Source organism: Pipistrellus hanaki, assembly GCF_964339955.1.
Source record: "Pipistrellus hanaki genome assembly, chromosome: 6".
Classification (NCBI taxonomy): domain Eukaryota; kingdom Metazoa; phylum Chordata; class Mammalia; order Chiroptera; family Vespertilionidae; genus Pipistrellus; species Pipistrellus hanaki.
The window spans coordinates 6,813,909-6,839,512 of NC_140508.1; the positions used below are offsets into that span (position 1 = coordinate 6,813,909).

Below are 25,604 nucleotides of genomic sequence, written 5' to 3' on the forward strand. Positions count from 1 at the left end.
CCAGATTAAAAGGCATCAAAATGAACATCTTCAGGTTCAAAGTCACTGTCTACAACTATCTTTACCTGTACCACTGAGGTGGTAACTCACATGCCATGTGCCTGCCTCCACACCCTCACCTGCATTTGGTGCTGTCACTGCTTTGGTGTTTGCCACCTGAGAGGTGTGGGCATACCTCATGTGGTTTAATTTGCACTTCTCTTGTGGCTGATGACATTGAGCATCTGTCCACGTACTTGAATGTCTTCTTGAGGCTGGTTTTGTTGTCCTTTCAATTGAACCTGACCTTCACGGAAGCTCAAGGTAGGAGGCTTACTTCTGCCTATTTGGCTGTTCATTAAAACAACATCCACCGAGGTCCTGCTATAGTGCCGGGACCCGGTACAAAAGTGGACATGCCTGTCAGCTAGGTAAATACAGTCCTTGTTAACTGAAAACTTTTGCCACTGAGAAAGGCCACCAAGAATGAATTCATTCACAATGGGGACAAAAAATGTTATGGTAAGTAGTGAAGAATTGAGGACTTTGAGAAGAATTTATCTTGAAAAATAAAGAAACCAAAGGTTATTCTCATCAGTTTTCACTAGTTCATTTGTCACCTGGTCTGATTCTGCCAATGAGTATGAATCAACCCAGAAGTCACTTCCATCAGCTTCATGAAATTCTATGTTTTGAGCATGATTTGTCACTTGGCAGTCAATGTATATTATATGTGAAAATTACCCTGAAGGGTAGGAATGGATGCTAATAGGGAAAGGAGAGTGGGAGGGGGGAGAGAGGGAGGGAGGGAGGGAGGGAGGGAGGGAGGGAGGGAGGGAGGGAGAGAGAGAGAGAGAGAGAGAGAGAGAGAGAGAGAGAGAGAGAGAGATTAAGGAAGACATGGAGAAAGACATGGAGAGAGAGAGATTCTAAATTTATCTATCAGCAATTTATTTGGGAAGGTCTTTATCCTGTGACAATCATTGTGTCCCCAGCCAACCTCTGACTGGGGTGCCCCATAAAGAATGCTTGGATTATAAGGTTTTTCCTCAAGTGGATGGTTGCTGTCCTTGGAACAGTCAGTATTTGATATCTAAGAACCTTCTCTTACCAATTCCTTCAACGAGGCAGCTTGCACTTCTGGGATTAAATCCACCTAACTCCATACCTCAGCCCTGATCCCAAAGTAAGCGTGGGTGAGAAAAGATGTTCTCTGAAATATCAATACTCTCCTGTCTATCCACTTTCATATTTATCCTGAGGTGTCTGGTAAGTCAACTCTATTTGACATCTGCAAAGAAACTTCCAGTTTCCCCCACCCCCTTGCTGGAAACTTGGATGGGATAGACAACTGAATTTAGATTTTAAAAAAGAAAAAGATAGTTCTCAGGATAATCTCAAAGACCCCAACCACTATAAAACATTGTGCATCAGATCTTTATCCTTCATAACTCCTCTGGCCTTCTGCTTGCTTATGACTTCACTGCCAAGCCATCTGTTGTTCGAATGATTAGTACCAAGCTATCAGAGTAGTTTAAAAGAGAGGGAAATTAAGCATCCTTTTAAAAATATTTTTCAATAACACCCCCTCTCTCTCATCCTCCTAAATTATTGACAGAAAGGTTCTACAAAAATAAAGAGGACAGAGAATCAGTTATAACATCTTCTTGCAGCCCCTGGACACAAGAATTCCTGACTACTTATTTTTTTTTAATGTTTTACTGATTCTATTTGACCTATGAGGACCACAGCAAAAGGTTTTTCCTGCTTTTTGATTGAAAAATCCCTCTCCCCATCCCACAAATCACTCTCAATTTCTCTGCTGGATTTCATTACATTCCCCCAAGTTACATCCTCTCAGGTCACCCCAAACAGATCACCTATCACTGTCCTGCCAAAAAAATATACGCACTTGAAAGCACATTCATGGACACACACACACATACACACACACACACACACACACACACACACACACACACTGAGAAGCCAGCTTTGATTTCTCTACCCACTACCTGCCAGGTCAAAGGAGACGAGAACATTTATTGTAAATGGTGGACAACCAAGGCCCACCTTTCAATACCTTTGAAGTTACAGCATTTTGTCTTGGAATACCAACACTCTCAGAGTGCCGGTCCCTCCACTGTAAAATATTGGCATTGCATGGTGTTGACAATAAAATCCCCAAGTCCCTTTGATTTCTAGGCGGTATTGATTTTAAGGGACTCTGCCACCCTCCAAAGTGATGGTGTCCACTCATGACCTGTCCACAGGGCTTGCTGGTTTATTAACCAGCTGTCCCAGTTCCCTTGACACTTAATGAGGAGCAGGAGTGATGACTGTTCCCTGGGACAATGCTTGGGCCACATCCCGCAGACCCACACCTGCCATAGTGTTTTCCCAAACTGTGTCCAAGGGAACCGCTTGAAAACAGTCACTAGTGACCCAACCCTCTGCTGAAATAATCAACATAAAGTACTAGTGGAGACATCTATCATCCCTCTAGCCAGTGCTGTGACAGAGTCACCTACACTGGGACTACGTTTCCAGAGAGGATTTGAACTACTGAGGGCCTCTTGTTTCTTAGCTCCACATTCAGACTTTGTTTCTGATTTTTTTTTTTCTGTTTGGGTCCAGTTTTATCCTTTGGCACCCCGTTTGTGCTTAGGATTTGGGGATGACAGCCAATGTGGGGCTAGGAGTGCACAAAAGTGGAGTTTCTCCCAGGGTATAAGGAGTCTGCAGATCTCCACTGGAGACTCCACATGAGGGAGGGGCAGGACAGTCCCACAGGTTGACAAGAGCTTTTAAAGAGAAGAAGGGGTGAAAAGGACAATGACATTCAGAGGCTTTCTCAGGAGTCTCTCTGGGTGTCCCTGAGCACACAGGGTGCACTGGGAAGGATGTGTGAAGAGTGCCCCCTGAGGGAGGAGGGCAGAGGAGCTGGTGTCCTCATCTTGGGCCGACACAGCCCCATACCCAAAGCACAAGGCCAGAGGAACTGGGTGGTGCCTAGACGTCAGCCCCTACAGGCACAATCCACTGAGCCACACAAGGAGGCTCTGCTCACCCTATGCAGCCTGTCTCAGGGTCTTCTTCCGGAAAGGAAGCCGATGTATCCCATGGTCCAACACACCCTCTTCAGGATGGACGCTGCCTTTACCACTTGGACAAGTCTTCTTGAGTGGTTCCATTTCCATGATTGTATCCTGATTTAGGTTTAAAAACACAACTTTCCTAATCAAACTGCATACATAAGAGCACAGACAAGGTGCATCATTGTCCACTGAATGTACGTGGGTGCCGTGGCCCTTCTCCCTTAGAAACACATGTTGGGTCACTTCTGTTAGGTTGCAAGTGGGGGAAAGTTGTAACAATGCTATAGTGGTTGAGCGGAAGCCCCCACAAAAAGATAAGTCCAGGATAAAAGTTATAACCCATGGAATATGTGCCTGTGGCCTTGGGGAAGGGGTCTTAGCAAATGGAATTAAATGAAGATTCTCAAGATAAGATGATCCTGGATTTAGGGTGGGCCTTAAATCCCATGACAAATGGCCTTAGAAAGACAGAAGGAGATACAATCCACAGAGACACAGGGGAGAAGGCCCTGGGAAGACAGAAGCAGAGACTGGAGTGATGCCGGGAGCTGAAGCTGGAAGAGGCAGGAAGTTTCCTCTCCTAGCATCTTTGGAAGGAGTGCAAGATTCCCGACCTGTGGAACTGTAAGAGAATAGATTCTTGCTCTAAGCCACCAAGTTTCCGGCAATTTCTTCAGCAACCCTAGGAACAGTGGCTTCAATGACTCCCAGGTCTTCTATGGATAGCAGCGCACACCAGGCTGAACTCAATCCACCCTCCCCAGATTCCCTGTTCCCACCCCAGCGCCTTTACTCCCCACTCCCCACTTCATAAAACCTCTGTCCTATTCTCTCCGCATATGAACTTGCAGAGGAAGCCCTGTCTCTCCCAAGAAAATTTCCCTTTTGGGTTCCTCTCTTAACACTGCCCTTCTCCTTCACTAGACGATGGAGACCATTATTACCACGTGTGTCTCCCCTTCCCCCTTTTCCCCCCATTCATCTGGCACTCATCAGGCATAGGCCAGGCTTTATGCTTGCATGCTCATTATGCTCAGGAGATAGGAACAGCCAACACCCATCTGCTTTAGAGTCTGCAAAGCACTTACTACACACAAGAGCTTCCTTGGCCCTGACACTGAGCTGTTGGGTAGGTATGACCTACATTGACAGCCCAGCCTAACAGACAGATCATTCTGAGGAGGAAGCTAACTGACTGCCAATGTCATTCCTAAAGAGATCTGTGCAAAGGGTGGCTGTCTTCATCCTGTATTATCGAGAGCATGGTGCTTCTTTTTCTCCCCTTTGGTACATAGCATGGACCTTAAGAATGTAAATATGGAGGCTGAGGCGAGTTTGCAGGGGCAGATTGACTTGGCCCTATTAAGGTACTTGGGAGAGAGCTAGTGGGAAAGCTCTGGCATTTGGGACAATTGTTGGGTTGGTTGGGGTCTAGGTTCACCCAAGCACACCCCGATGGGCAATTCCATTGGCCGTATCTATTTGAGGAGGAGGAACGGAATGGAGTTAAGGATGAGGGACACAGATTATGAAGAAAGGGCAGATGGGTTCCCTGATGGTACTTTTCCCGCCCACCTCATCCCAGCCTTGCCCACGTGATTCTAACCCTCCACATGCCACAAACACAGTGCTTTCCCATCCACAATTGGCCATCCAGTTGAGCAAATATCTATCTTGATTTCAGTTCTCACTGAGAAACCAATCTTTGTCCTTGCCTGCTGGAACAGGCTTTGGGGGTTGAGGGATGGGGGTTGGGAGTGGAGGGGGAGCAGGAAAGTAGCTCCAGTGTCTGTAGGGGGCACTTGAGCTACACAAAGGTGGAAGAGGGGATGTCTGCAGGGGGCAAAACTTTAGCCACCAGACAGAGCCCATGGTCAGCCCTTGAGCCAAACAGACAACAATCAGCCACAAAAGGATGGTAATTCAGTTACTACTGGCCAGTTGGGACCCTGCAGCCTTTTCACAGATGGTCTTCATTTTTCCCAGTCAACACCCTGCAAGCAAGGCTAAGATGGGGCTCATTACTGCTGGGGAGAGGGGAGAAAGGGAGGGAAAATTGAGGTCCAGAGAAGTTAAGTAACTTGTGCTGGTTGCCCAGTGAGTGCAACCTAAAATAGCCAATGTTCCAGGAAGCAGTCTCCATTAGTTCATCCTCTATTTATTTCCGAGCATGAAGGGTGGCCCTCTTACCGCTTCATATGTAATAGTGTTCCTGCAGCTCTTAACACATAATAACTACTCACTCTCCCATTTCACATGGACAGGCAAGCCCATCCACTGACCTATTTCAGCCTCACAATGGTCCGGTGGAAAGAACCGAGTAGACTTTTTTTTTAAATGTGGGAAGGTAGACACACCAAGAGTTCTGACTCTCGTTTCCTAGGTCCTGTGGGAAAGCTGTGTCTAGTACACGTGCCCAGTGCTCATGGGTGTCTGTCAACTTCTCAGTATTGGATTCTCAACCAATCTCTCTGGTACCCTGTCCACTAGTTTAGGGTCATGTTAACTGTCCCACAAACGTCACACCTTTGTGACATCATCTGTACCTCTGCTGGACTTTGGACTCCTGAGGGCAAGGGTGTCTGTCTCCTGCTCACCCTGCATCCCCAGCAGCCTGGTGCCTTTTCTCACCCAACATGGATTCCAGGAGAGCATTACCTGCCATTTCAGAAGAAGCCTGCCCTAGGGTCCTGCGTGGGTCCAGCCCCTCGAGTGGGGGAGGGTGGTAGTCTCTTCTCAGCACCCGGAGTGGCTTGCGTAGTCTGCTCGCTCTGAGTCGAACTCGACCCTGCAAGAAACTCCCTCTGCACCTGTGGACGGAGAAGCACACACTCAGTGACCAGCCTTGGGAGCGTATATCCAGAAACTCATACACACAACGTCCCCAAACAGTGGTGCTCAGACAATAAAACCCAAGTCCCTGGGAGAACAGAGTTTGTCAGCTCAGAAACTCATCTCTCCTCCCTCGTTTTTCCTCCATGTGATGGGCACAATAATAGGACCTAATTCATGAGGTTGTTTTAGGGACTAAATGAGAGTGTTTATGAAATGCTCCCGTGCTGTGTAGCACGTAACATGTGCTGTAATTAAAGACTGGGGCAAATCGTCTTGACTCTTTAATAAACAGGCTATCAAATAGAAATTTCTGCAATGCTGGAAATGTCCTGTAATCTGCATTGACCCAGGCAGTAGTAGTCACTAACCACAAAACTACTGTTTGAAATATAGTTAGTGTCTGAGAAACTGAGTTTTACATTTTATGTCACTGATAAATTTAAATAGCCACACATGGCTCATGGCTCATGGCTACCATACTGGACGGTGTGGGTCTAAAGGCTCTCCTTTGGGGGAAAAAATGAGTATAACAGACATTCCATCTAGAGAAGCCTTCCATATCACCTAGCTAACCTCCAAAACAAAGAGGGCCAAGGAACTGCAAGGAAAGAGAATTCTAGAGCTTCTGTTTATAGTTCTTTTCGTCTAGACATTCTGACGTCTATTGTTGCACGTCCTCTGTAATGTGCGTCATGCATGTTCTGCTCTCTCTGTGCTGGGAGACCGCACCGAGCTAGCCTCCTGGAGGATGAGAGAGCCCTGGAGCCAAGACAGGCCATCGCAGGGGTGGCCCTCCAGCCCATCCAGTCCCTGGCAGCCCCGGCTGCTGCCCACGGACACATATGGCAGCCCAGCCAACATCAGAAAAACCACTCAGCTGGGCCCAGCCCGAAACACCTCCCCATAGAATCGCAAGCAAAATAAATGGCATCACTTTAATCCTCTATTTTGGGTTGTTAGAGAGCAAGAGCTAACTGAACAAACAGTATGACTTCAGCATGGTGCCTAACTAAACAATTTTAAAGGTAATTTTGACCAGTGGTGATTTTTGCCTGGCCACATATGTAGCATTTGTAAATTGATAGTTACTAGTATGCATGTATTAGGATGCAGGCTTACAACTTGTCACTACTAGGAACGTGCAAGTAAGAGCAGACCAGCAAGTTAGTCTAGTGCCTCGGTGTTGCAGGGGGAAGAACTGAGATGCTGAGCAGCTCCCAGGTGCCTTGAGACTCACAGGCCACTTGGGAGCTAGACTCTTCATCCAGGGCTCTGGATCACTTTGCAGAGGCCCCCGTAAGTGGTCAGCTCATTAAAGGTCTCTACCCTGCTCTAACTGCCTGGTCAAGGCACAAGGACTCGCTCCATTATAAATCCTCAGTTCACAGGAATCCTTCTCCCAGGATACTCCTCAGAACCACCTGGCTGGGGGGCGCAACCTGCTTGGCCATTTTGATTTCTCATTTGTCTGAGCCTCTGCCAACATCCAGCCACAGTCCCCTGAGCGCCAGGGCGCTGGCAGAATCTTAAATCAGGTCTGCAGAATGAATGCAGTGTCCTCGGGCACTGACTTTGACTGCAGCAGCAATGAGAAAGGGACTTCCTGTTCATCTTTCCTGGTGTCTGGGGTTAGGAGAGGTGCCACTTACAGGGCACAGTTGCCTTCCTGGCCTTGGGCAGGAGCTATCGTTTCCAGGGGTCCCTGCTTGCCAAGATCACAGCTTCCTGAAACCGCGATCTGAGCCCGGGTGGGAAGCAACAGGGCTGCATCATCACAAAGCCTGAGCCAGGGGGGCTCTTGCTGAGGGAGGGGGGAGGAGAAGAGGGGCACAACAGTGATCTCAAAGTGCAGAGACAAAGGAAGGAAGGAAGGTGCAGGGTCACGCGGAGAATTCTTCACGCTGTAGTCACCTCTGCCCCCACAGCCGTGGGTGGCTGCCAGGTGCTTGCAGGTGTTGAGAATTGCACAGCTTGAGCTGCGGGGAGGTTTTGCTTTTGGAAAATGTAGGATCGAGGCACTCCACTCAGTGAAATAGCTAGAAGCCTGCTCTGCTGGAAGAGGCCAGAGCTGAACTCGGAGTTTGTTAGGGTGAGATTTGGACCCTTTTCCCTTAAGGGGAGTCCAAGTAGGTCTTGGCATTGTCTCCAAAGCACTCTTTTGCTTAGTCATGGGCAGGGTCTGTCTCCTTCTCTCCTGGCTTCTTCCAGAACCTTCTCGTGCAGCCCCTCCTGGAGCAGCATGGCCCTGGGCTTGAGCAGCCAGGGTGAGGCAGGGGCTGCAAGCTGGCCCTCACCAATCACACAGCCGCTGGCAGCCTCACCTCCACCAGGCTGCTCACCCAGGCCCGGCTGCTGGCGTGTTGGCTACTAGTGACTCACTCACTCCCTTCCCTAGGGAATTGCCCTTGGCAGATGGGAGCATCTTGCCTGGAGAGGCCTGAGGGAATTTGCGCGTGCGTACACACACACACACACACACACACACACACACACGGGAAAGGCCAACTGCTTAGTCCCTTGGCTTCCAAGCAGGACGGTCTTACTCTGCATTCCCCACTCCAGCGCTCCCCATGGGGTCGGGCAGGACTGGGCACCAGCAACACATCTTCACCAACATCTGCCCTCGCCCTGGCCTGTGATCTCTCACCAGCCTCCTGAGAGCCCTCCCTCCATCAGCCATTCGTACAAGAGCCTCCCCTCGGGCTCTGCTGCCAGGGAGCCCAATCTCAGACACCATCCAAGTATTTTCCCCTTTTTCCTTCTGATTCCCACCCTGGGGTGTGGGACAAGCACCCTTCAATAGCACTCGTGCTTCTAAATGTGTGCAATGCCTGTGCGGGACATGACCACAGAGACGTCTTTTTCTCAAGTTGTTTTTACTCACGGCCGTGTTTCTGAGGTCAATCTGGATTTCCGTATTTGTGTCTAACTTGCTACTTGTAGCTGGCCTGAATGGTGGTTTACTTAAAAACAACACAAAACACATAAGCTGCCATTTGAAGTCCAGGTTTTAAAGATGACTCATCCGCTCAGCACAGCTTCCAGTCTCGGTCCCTCTCCGTAGGACTTCCAAGAAAAGCCTGTATCACAGACTTAGATGTAAGACCAGCAAGGAACCTCTGTCTATAAACTCACAGGAGGACGTTCAGGAAAAAGCCTTCTTACCCCACTGCAGCTTCAGCAGGGACCCCAACTGCTCATTGGCCAAGGCCAAGAGCGCAGGGAGCACCATGTGACCTGGAGTCCGGTGGGAAGCTCGCAGAAGGAGCAGGCGAGGCGTTTGTCACGTACCTTGACACCGGCTGAAAGCCACTGACCACCCTACCTCCTCAAGCCCGCCCTGGCCTCCTCCAAGGAGAGGGTCCCACAGGTGTGCGCCCTGCTTCTCACAGGCTAATCGGGGAAAGAATATGTTCGTAGGATTCCTCTCACCCTCCTCTCTTGACCCCACGGGGAATAATGAGGGTCCTCTGGCTCCCACAGAGGAGGGCCGGGATCGTGGTGAAAGCTTCCGGTGCCTGTACTACTGGCCGCCACCTCCAGGTGTGTGTCTCCGTCTCACTTGGGAAGCGGTGCTCTCGTTACTAAGCGTGCCACCCCGTCAAACAAGAACGTGCTTCATGGCCAAGTGAGCAGGCACTCCTCCCCCCAGAGGCCTCAAGCTGTAAGGCTGACACCAGCATCCAGGAGAACGCTGTGCACGGCACCCAGGCTTCTCTCTGCTGCTCTCCCCCATCACCTCTGTGCTCCCGGACTTCACCACTCATTGGTCCCTTTGCCAGGAGTTCCCCGGATCAAGGCTCAGGTGTTTCATGCTCCATAGGGCACGGCCCACAGTCTCAAGTTAATCAATGAAATCCGATTCCACGGTCCAGCGCGTCTCTGGGACAGGGAGGTGCACTCGTGAGCTCTGCGTTCCTGTGCCTCTAGTTACCGTTGGGCAAGGAGGCACGGAGTCCGAACCGCCCCATTTCCCCAGTTCCACTCCGAGGACGGAGCCTGCCGGCTCACGTCCTTCCATGATGGAAACAGCCATTGTCATGAGTGTGGTATTTGGAGTTGACAACAAGCAAAGAGATGGATGAGACAGAATAGAGGGCCCCCCAAAACTCCAGGTACAAGTGGAGAGTTAAAATATAGCAAATAAGTGAGGAAAAAAGTGATTAATCCGTGAGTCTGCACGCTTTTTGTATAAAGGTCCAGATAATGAGTATAATAAATATTTTAGACTTTGCAGGTGACACACAATCTCTGACACATATTCTTCACGTGCACATGAGTGACGCATGGCTTCTACATTGTTGAAAAGATACATATAAATATACACGGGCATACTCACATATCTTTTCAACAACGTAAAAGCCATGAGTCACTCACAAAGGCATACAAAAACTGGTCAAGAGCCCAATTTGACCCATGCATAGTTTTTCATAGGGACAAAAATAGGTCCTTCCTTACGTTACACAGAGAATGCGTTTTTGTATTTATGATTGAGAGTAAGAGAAGATTTCTTAAACAAGACCAAAAGTTATCATTATAAAGGAAAAGGTAGCTCCACTTGCCTACATCAAAATTACCACTTCTTGATGACAAGAGAATCATAAACAAGGTTAGAAAATAAGAACCATTTCCCACAGCAGCTCCCCTGATTGACGGCGGCCACACCCACCCAGCACTGAGCACAACTCAGATGTATTAAACAGGAAAATGTTTAACACCATGAAAGGCATTGGTGTTCTGATTAGAAGGTAAGATACACTTAAAAGACAAAAACCCAGTGGAAACAGAAACCTGGAAAGGTAAGCGAACTTTGTCATTCTGCAGGCATTTGAGGTGAGTTGGGTCCTTCATTTGCATGGTCTGCTGGGGTGTAGGGTGCAGGATTGAAACCCAGACTCTATCCCAGGTGAGAGTCCACTCCTACACAGAGTGGAAACCTCAGAGGGTCATACCCTCAACAGGTGGGCGATAACACACCCTACCTGCTGGAAGCCAGTCCCAGCATGTCATAATTGCAAGAGTTTCATCAAAAGGTTGATGGAACTTGAGACTCAACAAGGGCCGAGTCACATTTATTATAGCCTTTTGGGAATGGCTAAAAGGCATTTCCCCAAACCTGATAAGGATACATAAATTGATGGTTTACTTCCAGACAGCTCAGTGCATCTTAATCTATATGTTATTGCCTCCTACTGGCCCAACACCTGAATAGCCAAAGGCAGTTTCTCCCAAACCTGACAATGGACTCTGTATAGGAAACACTACCCTTTGATGTGTATATCTACCTCACCTCCGGACAAATTATGCTAATAAAAAACAAGGGGTCCTGAGACAAGGAGAACTTCATTTCTTTAGCCAAGCTCCTCTGGCCTCCTATAATGCCTTCCAAAGATCATGTTTCACCTCTGGACTCATTTAATTTACGCACAGCACCTTCTCCAGATTGCTGAACCCTTCTAAATGCTGGATCAAGACCACTGGCATTACCTACCCCCACCACCTGCTCAAAGGACATAAAAACTCCAACCTTCTCACAGAGCAGAGGGGGCAAAAGCCTCTTCTGTTGATTTCATAACAAGAAGACAGTCTTCTCATGGGCTTGCCATTTGAATTCACTGCCCAGTGGCATGAAGAAGCCTAAAACCAAGACTTTTCTTTAAAGCAAGTGACTAGAGGCACCCAGCAAAGGTAAAGCATGTCACCATTGAAGACACCCACCTCCAAGCCAAGTCTCAAAGTCCCAAAGATGTCAGTTCACGGCCAAAACTCTGAGTACAAACCAGGAAACCAGGCACCATTAGTGAGAGCTAGCACAGGAAATAGTCAGATAGGCTGAGACTTCCCATGTGGGTGCTGTCAGGCGAAAACTGGCAAGTGTGTTTTTTTTAAAAAAGATTGAAAATACAAGTAAAGATGAAAAAGAATGGCCACACTGAGTGTTGGTAAGGATGTGGACAAGCTGGCACTCCCCACACTGCTGGTAGGGACGAAAATGATACAATCACCTTGGAAAATAGTTTGGCAGATTTTTAAATAATAAATTATACCTCTACCATATATTCTATCCATTCTACTTCTATGTACTCAAGAAAATTAAGAGCATAACCCACACAAAGATATCTAGAGGAATAGTCATTCTATTTTAACAGCCCCAAACTGAAACAAGCCAAATGTCTACCAAGTGACTATATAACCAAATTCTGACATATCTACCCTATTTAGCAATGAAAGGAATGAATTATTCATACACACAATACCATGAATGGACCTGAAAATCCAATGTCCCCTCCCCCAAGAAACAGACCACATATTGTACAACTTTATTTCTATAAGGTTCTAGAAGAAGTAAACTAAGCTATCGTGACAGCAGGTGTATCAGTGGTTACCTGGGGATGGGAGGGTGCCAGGTGGGCAGGAGGCAAGAATCACAAAGGGACTCCTGGGAACTTTGGGGATATGGGCACATTCATTATCCTGATGGTGTTATTGGTTCCACAGGTGTGCACATATATCAAAACTTATTAAATTGTATACTTTAATTATGCATAATATTGAAATTCAATATATTTCAACAGAGTTTTTCAAAAATAAGTCAGTGGATTAAGAAAAGTAGTAAAATTTTAATGATGGATCTGAACAAAGCATGGAGGTTATAGCACAGAGAGACAAAGTTGTTAAAAGCCCCAGCTGGTTTGGCTCAGTGGATAGAGCATTGGCCTATGGACCAAAAGATCTTGGGTTTGGTTCTAGTCAAGGGCTCAAATCTCAGATGCAGGCTTCTCCCCAGCCCAGACACTGGTTAGGGCACATACAGGAGGCAACCAATTGATATGTTTCTCTCACATTGATATTTCTCTCTATCTTTCTCTCTCTCTTCCATTCTCTAAAGATCAGTGAATAATGTCCTTGAATTAGGATTTAAAAGAAAATAAAAAGGTGTGGAAGACTGAGGACACCTACATTATTTTAGTGTTCCAGAAGGAGAGGAGAGAGAACAGGGCAAGGGCAGTGTTTGAGGAATGAGGCCTGATAAATTTCTAGGTAGACATCAATCCATAAATCATAAAAGCCCAATGGATTCCTAATCCTATATAATAAAAAGATAATATGCAAATTTAACCCTCATGTCCTCGCATCACAAGATGGCTGCCCTCCTGTTTTCACAAGATGGCCACCCCCACATTGTCACAAGATGGCTGGGAGGGGAGGGCAGTTGGGGGCAACCAGGCCTGCAGGGAGGGCAGTTGGGGGTGACCAGGTCTGCAGGGGAGGGCATTGGGGATGATCAGGCTGGCAGGGGAGCAGTTAGTAGGCAATCAGGCTGGCAGGCAGAGTGATTAGGGGCAATCAGGCAGCCAGACAGGTGAGTGGTTAGGAGCCAGCAGTCCCGGATTGAGAGAGGGATGTCTGACTCCCCTGAGGGGTCCCAGATTGGAGGGGGTACAGGCTGGGCTGAGGGACACCACCACCACCACCACCCCCACCCCCGCCAGGGCACAAATTTCATGCACCAGGCCTCTAGTGGAATAAATAAAAGTAACACAGACCTCTCTACAGATTACCTAATAATAGTCACACATGTAAATTGACCATACCTCTGCTACACCCAGAGCCATTCAGGAGTGAGTATGCAAACTAACCCAGAAAAGAGGGTGGGTTAGTTTGCATGTGCAGGCATGAAGTGGCTGACAGGGGTGGGACACCTCCTATAAGGAGGAGGGGGGGCATTAGGGGAAACTATAGGAGTGGTGCTCTGGCAGGGAGTGGAGATGTGCAGGCTCCTGGGAAGCTGGGAGCAAAGCCAGGGGAAGGAAGGCCTCTTCTTGCATGAATATCATGCAACAGGCCTCTAATATGTATATAACAGGCAAATAATATAGACAGATCTAAAATAGGTACAGAATATGTATACAAATGTATATAACAGATCTATATGTACAGACAGATCTAAAATGGGTACAGAATCCTACAATTCTGGATGGGCAAAGCCCTTAAACATCTGCTAATAACAGACCTCAGTAAGAAAGTGGGCGTAGGGCTGCTGCTTGCTCTCAGAGGAGGAAAATGCACAGCCATTGTGGAGGGACTTGGTAACAACTTGTAAAGTTGAAAATGTGATTACTTTATCATCTAGCAATTCCACTTTTAAGTATGTTTCTTAGAACACCTAAGGAGGCATGCATACACATGCTCATTGCAAAGTAAGTCAAACATTTTGGAAATAAATGAAATGCTGTACTCATGGGATGAGTACTCTATAGCAATGAAGGGAATGAATTGGAGCTGTATGTAGCAGGATGGCTATATCTTCAGAAACACAATGTTTAAAATCAGGCAGAACAATAAATATAGCATATTTTAAAGACCGAAATCAACATTATTATATGCAAGTAGTAGATATCTCAATTTTCCAAGTATGAGAACATGGATTGAAACAATTAGTGCCTAATACATAAAACTACAGCATTAGCTTCTGTGTTTTATTTCTTTTATTTTGCATAACATTTAATGTATAAAGTAATAGTTTATGTGGTATTTTTTTAAAGTCTCAGAAGCAAATATAACAAAATGTTAACATTTGTTCACACTGGATCATTACCCAGGAGTCATATATTTTCTGAGCTTTCTTGTATTTTATTTTGTTTTATTTTCCAAAACAAGGAGAAAAAAAAAAGGACAGATATTCTGATACAGAAAGCTCATCATTCTCTATGAGCAAAGGCCTGGAGGGGGATCTCAAGTGCAATATTTCTTTTTCTTTCTTTTTTCTTTTTTTAATTAAAAAAATATATATATGTTATTGATTTTTACAGAGAGGAAGGAAGAGGGATAGAGAGTTAGAAACATCAACTATCTCCTGTGCATCCCCTACTGGGGATGTGCTGGCAACCAAGGTACATGCCCTTGACTGAAATCGAACCTGAGACCCTTCAGGCCGCAGGCTGATGCCCTGTCCACTGAGCCAAACTGGTTAGGGTAATATTTTATTTTCTATAGAACATTAAGACAACTGAAGTAAAATGGGAAATTGAATTAAAAATATAGGCTTCTTTCTTGAGGAGATAACACACAAGTTGATGATGGTAGAGATGGATATATAAGTTGAGACATACAGGGTGTCCCCAAAATGTATATGCACTTTGAATGATTATAAAGTCAGTGTTTACAAACATTCAGTTCATTTTGAAGACTTAAAAGAATCTACAGAAACCATATATATATATATATATATATATATATATATATATATAATCATTTCCATGTTTTTGAACTGATGACCATTCTGGTCCAGGCATTGCTGATAGTGCGATGCAATAGAATCATAAACATCAAGAATAAATTTGTTTGGTATTTATGTGCCCTCAATTCATTGACTGTTGCCAGTTTTGTGCTATAAACTTTATCTTTTATGCGTCCCCCATAAAAAAAAAATAGTCTAGTGGCACTTTACGATAAATTTTCTTTGTTCAAAGCTTAGTCTGGCTTCACCTACTATTTCAAATCAGATAAGCCCGAAAAGGAGTGAAAATTAAGTGAGTTATCAGCTGTCAAAGTATATACATTTTTGGAACATCCTATCTATATGCATACATACAGTCACATGTGTGGGGATGGATGGATGGATGGATGGACAGATGAATGGTTGGCGTGGCAAGCAGAAGAATGTTTCCCAGTCCTTAATCCCCAGGTCCTGTGAATATGTTACCTTCCATGGCAAAAAGGCCTTTGCAGGAGTAATTGTGGGCACAGTAAGATGATGAGATTATTGGGGTGAGCCCCATTTACCACCCCAGTCTTTAAAAAGGAGAAAGCAGCAGGAGATTGGGTCAGAGAGATGGCGGGCGCTGGGAAGGACAGGATGTGGTTTGGGCAGAAGCGTGGCTCCTCAGGATGCTGCAAGTCAGCAAACCAACTTCACCAGGGATGTCAGGAAAGCAGACCCTCAACCCCAACCCCAGACCCACTGAGCTCCACCCAACAGCACAGGAAACTGCAGGCAACTCTGCTGCCCATTGCGGGCAGGGACCCTGGGGCAGGCCGCCGGGAGGTCACCTGACTTCTGTGTGTCTCAGTTTCCCCTTGAGAAAAGTGGGGTGTCATGGTGCAGTGCCCTGTAACGAACAGCCCTCGGCGATGGCCACTCTGGACGCCCGGTCCTGGCAGACACTCAGAGCAGGGCCAGGGCCTCAGAAGCGGTGCCTGCAGCCACAGGGGCTGAGCCGCTGCAGGGCAGAGTCAGGAGTGGGCGTTGCCTCTTGAAGCACAGCTAGGCTTCGGATCAAAGACTGACAGTCGTGGGGTGCAGAGGCTGAGCGTGCCTGGAAGGGGAGGCTGCTGGGGGCCAGAGGGTCTTAGGGACATGGGTCAGAGTCCTATTAGAGAATGGGAGAGGGCCAGCGACACCGCACCAGGTCACCGAGTGGGAGAGGAGGAGATGGGGCGGAAAGGAGACCGGAAGTTTGGTGGCAGCACAGCGGGTTATGCACAAAGGAGCAAGACCATCAGAGAATGGTATTACAACCCATATGCCACGCACTGCCTGTGCACTGTGTGTGTGCACGTGGCAGAGAACAGTCTGCAAGGGCGTGTGATGCTGGCACTGACTGTCTCCGGTGGAGAGGTCATTGTTTTCTCTTGGTTCATCTGTATCTTCTAATTTCCTGCAGAAGACCTGCACCGCTTGCATAATTAAAAAGCAGTAAAAGCTGTGACAATTAACACGCTTTCTCGTCAGGACTTCACCTGGGGGGGTGTGGTCCCAGCCAGCTATTTCAAATGTGCGCTGGGGCCCTGGCCTTGGGAAGGTGCCGTTGAATCCGCACAGCCAGAGGGCTGTGGGGACCAGCCGAGTCCTGTCCCCCCAACCCCAGCCCCGGGCAGGCACCCTTCCCCTGGAGCAGAGGCCCCGTGTGGTGTTCTCCTGGGCTCAGTGAGACCCGGGTCTGCCGTTACCAACAGGACAGGCACACGCGCAGGACAGCGGGGGCCACACACCTACCTCCTCGCTGCTCTCTGCTTGCTGCTCCCCCGGCAGGTCCTCGCCCTCCTCCGAGGCGGTCCCCTCCTCCGTCCCGGCTCGGACCCCGGGCCTCCGGCTGTCATCCCGGAGGCTGCTGGGCAGGAGAGCTGAAAGGACCAGGCACGTTGGCATCATATTGCTCAGAGCCCTTCTGGTGCGGACGACCCTAAGGGCTCTGTCTCCTCTCTGGGGGAGTCACGGCGGGGAGTGCTGCCTCGCCAAACAGGGTGAGCGCTCCTGGGCGGAGCCTTCGGAGTGCTGCTGGGTCCCCAGAGGAAAGCCCAGAGGCCTGTGTTCCTGAGGCCTGGGGAGCCTAATGGCCGGCTGCTCTCCACCCCCCAGTTCTCCCTCCCCAGGAATCCCTGCAACCAACACCGCATTGTCTCGGAGAAGGAAGGCTAGCCAGGCCTGGAATGCCCTGTCTGGTGCCAGTCTCAGGAGGAAGAAGCTCTGCCCGCCCACCTGGGAGACCAGCCTGCCAGGCTCTGGGCCCGGCCTGTCATCGTCCCCACAGCGACATTGGCACTGAGGTCCCCGCACCCTCGTCTGCTGCCCCGTCTGAGACTCCAGATAGGACAACACCCCCACTGTAAAAGCCAGAGGCGAGGGGTCCCTCCCACTGGGCCTGTGACTGTGGACTGACTGTTCGGTCACCAGTGGGGACTTCCCCATCCCCTGTCTGGAGTCCATCTCGCAATAAGAGTTTCTGGCTTAAAGTCAGATAATCTTAGACGACCAGAGAGCGTCCTTAGGCAGTGCTCATGTCACATGTTGCCTCTGTCGCCAGGAAGCCCAGAGTTAACGTTTGTGTCTAGTTAGGGAAACTCTCTCACCCAGAGTCTTGGGTACAATTAATTCCTCCTTTGAAATTTTTTTCCCATGGTTTTCTTTGGTTTGGCATTTGGGGCCTTTGTTCTGCCCTGCCCCCACCCCGGCGTGGCAGCCCACGTCCCTCGAGAACAGGCTGCGAGGACGTTCTAACGGAGGCAGGTGCCACGGGACTGCTCCCACTTCTCCACCATGGCATGTCCTACGTGCTGGCAGCGCCCTCTGCCCGGGGCCCGGGGCAAAGCTGTGTTACCTTCCACGGCTGCGTCTCCCCTCCTTCTGCAGGGTTGGTCCCCGTCCTTCGTCCTGACTCCGCCTCGCTCACCAGCCCGGCCTCTGCACCCGGGGCCGGGGCACTGCTCCCAGGGCGGTACAGCGCCCAGGATGCAGACACGGCCTTCTCCTTCCGCTCCTCGGGCAGGGGCAGGCTGCCGCCCAGGCAGCACCAGGTGAGCCGGGGCTCGGGCCGCAGCGAGGGGAAGGGGCCCTGGGGCCCGCAGAGGCTGGAGCTCTCGGAGGTCCTGCTCCGGGCCAGCGCAGGCCAGCCCGCGGGCAGGGGGGCCAGGACGACGGAGCTGGGATCGAGGGGGCAGCAGGGGCTGTGCCCCGTCGCCACCTCCCTGCCGAGCGTCCATGGACTGTGCAGACTGGCCCGCGTGCTGCCCACACAGAGCTGTCCGGCGTCTCGGGCCTCACTCCTCCCGGAGCCACAAGGCGGGGTGGGCAGGGCAGAGGCCGTCTCCTGGGGGGGCCCGACACTGGAGCACGGAGATGCCCCAGCCGCGGCGGTGCTGGTGTCCAAATCTCCTTTCTCTTCTCCTGGTACCCGCTTTCTCCTGCCCCACAGCCTGGGCCAGCTGGAATCCTCCCCGCAGTTGTTGGTTCCACTCGGGGCCAGGCCTGGGGCAGGGTGGGTTCCCAGCCCTCGCCCAGCAGCGGAGGCCGGGTCCTGGGGCAGCCCGTTCCCGCAGAGGGGGTCCCGGCTGCCCTCCGGCCCCAGGGCGCCCGGCGGCTGCTGCGGTGTCTCTCTCTGCGGTAACCGGAGCAGGTACTTTGGGGGGAAGGTGGTGTCCCGAGGCTGAGCCGCCAGGGGGGCGGCCCCCCCGGGGGCTCCAGCTGCAGGACCATGCACAGGCGCCTCGTGCCTGGGCCCCGCCGGTCGCGGGGCCACGGTGGGCACAGAGAACGATGCGCCAGAGGTCCTGTTGCCATCCCCAGAGTCACTGTCCCGGTTCAAGGAGGGTGGGGAGCTGTCCTGCGCTGGGCCCCTGAGGGCCTGGTCTCTCCCTCCCAGAGACCCCAGCTGCTCCGGGCAGCTCAGCTGCTCCACCCGCAGCTTCTTCCTCTCTGAGGGCAGCTTGTCCCCAGCAGGCGGGGGCTCCCCGGAGCTCCAGCTGGGCCGTCTCTGGACCACAGGGGCCTGCTGCCAGGGCCCCTCGGCGTCCCCGCCACTCCCGGGGCAGCCTTCCAGCTTGGGGTCTGGCAAAACCAGCCTGGGAGCCTCCAGGTCCCCACCTCTGAGGGGACCAGGGACTGGGGGCAGCTGACACCCCAGCTCCGGACCCCGGGGTTCTCTGCTGCTGAGGGCAGGAGGTGCTGGGACCCCGCCCGCCCCAGGCTCTTCACAGCCTCTGGCTCTGGCCACCGGCTCCCCCTGCTCGGCGGGCTTGGTCCCCAAGAAGCCTTCTGCGGCTGGTGGGCCTTCCCAAGGCTCTGGCCTGGCCCCCACAGAGGTGTCCGCACAAGCGGGGGTCCTCCTGTCCTGGGACCGGGCTGCGCCCTCGCCTCCCACTGCCTCCTCCAGCACCGGTAGGTCCGGCTCTGCGCCCCAGCCCGCGCCCGCCCCCCGGGCCCCCCTGCCCCGCTGGCGGCTCCCCCGCTGGTAGAGCCGCTGGAAGGTCTCGCAGCCGTACACCTGCCACTTCTCCTGGGAGAACGGCCGGGCCTTCCTCGGGCCGGGCCTCCTCGCGGCCGCCCTGCCCCTGCCCGCCGGCCCCTCCCCAGCGGCAGCTCGCGTTCCGTCCCGGCGCTCTGCGGGGGCCTCGGCCTCCCCGGGGGCGGGACCCGGCAGGTCCTCCACCGCCGCCTGTCTGACCAGGGCCCGGGGGTGACTGCTGGGGGCCTCCCCGGGTCGGGCAGGGACAGGCCTGGGGCTCAGAGGCCTCCGCCTCCCGCGACGGGCGTCCAGCGGCTCCCGCCACGGCCCGGTGCCCTCCACGAAGGGCAGCGAGTTGCTCCTGGTGACGGGCACGCACTCCACGGCGGCGGAGAGCTGCGTGGGGACGGAGTGGAAGAGCAGGGGCCGCGCCGTGTCCGCGGCCGCGCAGGGGGAGCGGGCGGGGCCGGGCGCCCCGGGCCTCCTGCGTCCCGGCTCCAGGGCCCGGATCTCGAAATGGAAGGAGTCCTTGTAGGTGTAGGGCACGGGCAGGTCGATGCTGCCCTGCTTGGACAGCACCGTCTTGCGGGGCCGCACATGGTCCAGCTGCGGGTCGTCCACCACGGCCTGGTTGTGGGAGATGAGCCGGGCGATGCGCTCCTCCAGCCGCCGCTTCTCCAGCTCCAGGCGGGGCTCCTGCCCTCCGGGCTCAGCCCCGGGCCCCCCGGGCCGTGGGGCGCCCTCCCTCGGGGCCTCCACACCGGGATCCGACAGGCCGTGCGGGGGGCTGCCGGGGGCCGGCGGCTGCTCCGAGCTGTCGGAGCGGGACAGGTAGCCCGAGTCGGTGCTCTCACACTTCCTCAGCCGGCTCTCCGCGGCCCGGGCGTCCGGGGGCTTCTCGGCGGCCGGGGCCGCTGGCTGCAGGGACGCCCTGCCCGCGGCGGGAGACCTCTGCTCCCGCGGCCTAGGCCCGCGCTGAGGGCTGGCCAGGGGGGGCCCAGCGGGAGCCGCGGGGGGAGAGTCCAGAGGGGCTTCTCTGCCGTCCGGTGCAGACCCTGGACAGAAAAGGGCTTCCGACTTCAGATCCAGGCTCGTGGCAGTCGGGGACAAGTGCGTGGCGGGCCGCAGGCAGTGCCCAGAACCCTGGACACCCGGAGAAAGGGGTCTCCCTGATCCAGCCCCGTCACCCCCACCGAGGCTCCCGCTGTCTCCGCTGCCGGCTGCCCCGGGGGTCTCCGCAGCCTTGTCCCCCTCCTCCAGGAGGCTGCCCCCCGCGCCGTCGGAGCCCACGGACTGCCGGGCGTTGTTGAGGTGCGTCTGGGTGCGCCGGTGCTTGTACAGGTTGCTCTGGGTCTTGAAGGCGATGCCGCAGGTGGCGCAGGGGAAGGGCCTCTCGCCGGTGTGGGAGCGGATGTGCTTCTCCAGCACGCTGGGCTTCAGGCAGTCCCGGCCGCAGTGTGGGCACACGTACTTGCCGGCTGTGCGCGCCTTCCCCGGACTGCCCAGCGCGGGCCCCGGCGACAGGACGGGCAGCGTGCCCACGATGTTCACAGTGACCGTCGGGGTCACTGGCTTCCCGGCCTGGGCGGGGCCAGGGCCTTCAGGCTGCAGCAGGGGGCTGAGGAGGAAGGGCACGCTGCCCCCATCTATGCCCGTCACCAGGGGAGCACGCGGCTGCAGACCCCCGGGCGGCACTGTGTGGTACAGTGGGATGGGCAGCGCCTTCAGGAACACGGTGGGCGCCAGGCTCTGCTCTGGCGGCAAAATGATGGGTCCCAGAGTCAGGTGTGGCGAGGCCTGCCGCCCTGGGGTCCCAGGGGTGCCAGGGGCAAGAGCTGGCTGATCCCTGGCAGGTGAGGCCGGGCGGTTGAGTTCTGGCACCTCCATCCCACATGGTCTGTGTGGCCCAGGATGCGAGGTAACCTGCGGGCAAAACCAGACTTTACCGTGGGCACTGTCTCTCCTCACACGCACACTCCCCCTGTCGCCCACCAGGCATTCACACCCACTGCAGCCTGACACCAATCCCCCAAGAAAAGAACTCTCATCCCCACACCAGGAAAGGGGAAAGTGAGGCTCTGAGAATGGAGGTGACCTGCCGGGCAGCTCACATGGCAAAGGCAGTGGCATGCAGGAGCCAGCTCAGACCGGTTCACACTGGCTCATGAGAGCTGATGGTTAAGTTTTCAGGAATTTTGCAAGCCAATTGTTAAGCATGGCCATAATTAAAAGTTATATTATATAAACTTACAATTAAATAACATATTAAAAAGGTCCTACCACTGAATGTCACCTGCAGAAGAATGAAGTGAAACCTCTACCTCACACCATATACGAAAATGAACTCAAACTGTATAACAGACCTAAATGTAAGAGCTAAAACTATAAAACTCTTAGAAGAAGACAAAGGAGTAAATATTCATGAATTTGGATTTTGCAGCCAATTCTTAGATATGACACCAAAAGAATGAGCAATTCACAAACAAATAAAAGAGATAAATTGGACTTCGTCAAAATTAAAAACTTTGAGCATCAAAGGACACATCAAGGAGATGAAAAGACAAAGGACTCTTACAACTCAACAACAAAAAGATAACGCGATTTAAAACTGAGCAAAGGACTTGAGTAGACATTTCTCCAAGGAAAATACACAAATGGCCCAAGTACATGCAAAGAGGCTCAGTATCACGAGTCATTAGAAAAATGGGAGACAAAATGCCATGAGATGTGACTCCTCACCGGCCAGCATGGCTGGGGGAATCATAATGACGGCCTGGAAATCACAAGTGCTGCCGAGGACGGGGAGGAATCGGAGCCCTTCTTCACTGCCAGCGGGAATGTAAAACGGTGCCGCCCCATGGAGAACAATGTGGCAGCTCCCTAAAAAGGTAAAGATAGAACTACTCCTTGACCCGCAATCCCGCTTTTGGGGATATACTCAAATACAAACCTGCCTTCTCTCATAACTCAAAATAGCCCAAAGTTGAAATCAACCCGGATATCCATCCACTGATGGATAAATAAGCAAAATGCATTATATTCATATGTTGGGATATTATTCAGCCATAAAAAGAGAAAAAAAACCTTAAAAACATGCCACAACATGGATGAACCTTAAAAACATGATGCTGAGTTCGAAAAGCCAGACTCCAAAGGTCACATATATATAGTTCCATTTATCTGAAAAACCCAGAATAGGCAAATATATAGACACACAGAAAGCAGGTTATGGTGATTGCCAGGGGTGGGAAGAATGAGGAATGGCTGTTCTCTGAGCACAGGGCTTCCTTGGGGTGACAGAATGCTCTGGAGCCAGATAGAGGTGGTGGCGGCACGCTGTAAGTGTACTGCCCCTGATTGTACACTTCACAGAGCTAAAATGTCATATTTAATGTTATGTAAATTTTACCACAGGAATAGGTTACTAAACACTCAAAGCTCATCACTTACTAATTATTTCATTACAACTTGCCATTCTCAATGCTCTTGAGGTTATTTACATTGATTGTATCATTATAGTGGAAATACCATCTAATGGTGTGGTACCTCTCCCCAACTTTGGATGCTGTAATGTTATGTTGATAGCCTGGAACTGGCCACATGGGGAGTATTTACACCGCAGTGATTGACAGGTGCACATGAATATTCTTTTATCCTGGGACCATCTCTCCCATTCTCTGTTCCTCACAAACTCATCTAACATTATAGATCTCACAGTAACATGCCACCTGCCGAGAGAGAGAGAGGGGCGGAGAGAGAGAGAGAGATATCTTTACTTTTCAAAGGAAAGACTTGAAGACACATCTTTAGAGATTAGTAGGTGGCTACTAGAATTCTTCAGCGCTGACATAGTGGAAGACTGTCTGACACCACAGAGCTGCATCCTTCCTACGATGCTCCCCAAGACCACCAGACCTGAGTTCCTGACCCTCATTGCCCACTGGCTGGGAGTCCCTGGACCCAGTTCCCTTGGCTCTGAGAGCAGGTCACTTGGCTCTGGAAGGACCAGGTGGAATAATGCCTGTGACAACACAGAACGCAGTGCCAGGCATGGAGCAAAAGCCTGAGTCGCCCGAGTTTTCAAAGATCCTCCATAATATTTTGAACGATTAATGCGCGATTGCTCCCACACACACACACACATCCTGCCTCCGACCCCCTTGCTTTTCCCCCAGAAGTCAGTGCAGCAGGCTCCCCTAGGGCTCTGACAAGGGGTGCTGTCTCAGGTGGGGTCCCAAGTAAAGGATGTCATTGCCAGGACCTTGTTTGGGAGGTGAACCCAGGAAGCAGCTGCAAAGGGGTGGGAAAGTGGGGTGACAGAGCTGTGAAGCCAGTCCCACCAGGACAGCTGGAGCTTCGTGGGGGTTCACACTGAGATTGTGCAGACACACCTCTCAGTTCGGGGGGAGCCGTCACGCTCTGAGGGCCACTGCTCGCAGGTCCAGCTGGACACACCAAGCCAGTCTGATGGCCCCAGAAAGCCGCATGGCCCGTAGTGGGCTCTAGCTGGACCTTGCGGAGATAGATCGATGGTCAGGGCTTCTGCCGCAGCTGCTGTGGCAGAAACAGGACAGAGCCTTCTGGAGACCAGAGCCTAAACCTTGGGAGGAAACCAGAGGGCGAGCAGTTCTCCCGTCCTCAGGAGCAGGTGGGAGGTGAACAGTCAGGATGGAAGGGAGAGGACCCGCAACTTCTGCTACAGTGGGGAGTTGGGTACAGGGATGACCCCAGGGAAGGCCCCAGGCCACAGAGCAGCAACATCTACAGCATGTGTCCTGCTGGGAGGAATGGATGGTCTTAGCACCCGGAGCCAGGCAGCCCAGTTGCCCTCCACAGCCCCCGTGAGCAGCCAGGGACAGGGAACAGGTGGGACTGAGGGCGATGAGCTCGAGGGGGTCTCAGTGCAGGCCTGCTTGGGTGCTGAGGCCTGAGCCCACGTGCCCTGAATGAACCCAGCTTTGGGGAGAGGTAGGGGGAGAGTAAGAAACCCAGACTGACTGCCTTGTGGGGGGAGGGCTTGAAAATAGGCATTGCAGGAAAGACGTGGTGCTGACACACCTGTCGCTGTTGCTTTGTTCTCTGCAGCCTGCTCTGGGAGCACAGCAAAAGCCATGTCTCTTTGTTGCAGCTGATTGCTGCTGGCAGGGTAATGCACGAGCTATAACCTCCTCCTGCGAGAGGGCATGTGCCAGCTAGACTCACTGTCCAGTGCTCCCCCTTGCCATCCTGAGGGGCCAGAGTGTGGGGACTCTGCCAGGAATCAATTCTAGCATGTAATAATTACAAGAGTTTCATCAAAAGGTTGGAGAAGCTTGGGCGGCTCAACAAGGGTGAGCCAATATGTAGTTCACCTGTTGGAAAAGGCTAAATGGCACTTCCCCAAAACCTGAATAGGATAATCACTTGCTGCCAGACAGCTCAGGGCATTGTATTGCCTCCTGTTGGCCAAACACTGACAATGCTTCTGTACCCTTTGAAGCCCTACCCTTCTGAAGTGTATACCTCCACCTTGCCTTAGGACAAATTGTGTTAAATAAATATCATGGGTTCCTTAGACAAGGAGTCTTCAGTTCCTTTACCTGAAGATCCTCTGACCCCCAATAGCTTTCAAAATTATCTTTCATCTTTGGACTCCTTCTTAATCTATGCATCAGCCCCTTTGTAATGGTGGGACCAAGAACTCAAGCATATGGTGCCCAACCTGGGGCTTAACCCTGGAAATACAAACATTAATGGAACACTTCTGGAGAAAGAAGGATTCGCCTGAGTGAAAAAACCGGAATGGTGGTAAAATTAACTGTGCATAGAGCCCATGTCAGCTTCGGAACCCCACAGATCCGTAAGTGCGTGAGTGATACTTTGTGTTTAAGTCATATTATAATGGGGAAAAATTTGGCCAAAAGGCAAAATTATAAAGAAATTGGAATATCTAATGGTACTTTTGAAAATCAGGCTGAAAAAAAGAGTG

General features: G+C 51.6%; 1 protein-coding gene across 1 annotated transcript in view; it reads right to left on the reverse strand.

Annotated features, from left to right (window-relative positions):
- The window catches only part of ZNF831 (zinc finger protein 831), a gene marked incomplete at its 5' end in the record, with an annotated part of 56,279 nt that extends 34,756 nt beyond the window's left edge, over positions 1-21,523 (reverse strand). The window contains 3 exons of the mRNA XM_084887245.1: positions 5,736-5,887; positions 16,912-17,039; positions 18,014-21,523. Of these exons, the coding sequence (XP_084743371.1) occupies positions 5,736-5,887; positions 16,912-17,039; positions 18,014-21,523 (3,790 nt within the window). The remainder of the gene's footprint in view (positions 1-5,735; positions 5,888-16,911; positions 17,040-18,013) is intronic.
- Between the last annotated feature and the right edge of the window lie 4,081 nt (positions 21,524-25,604).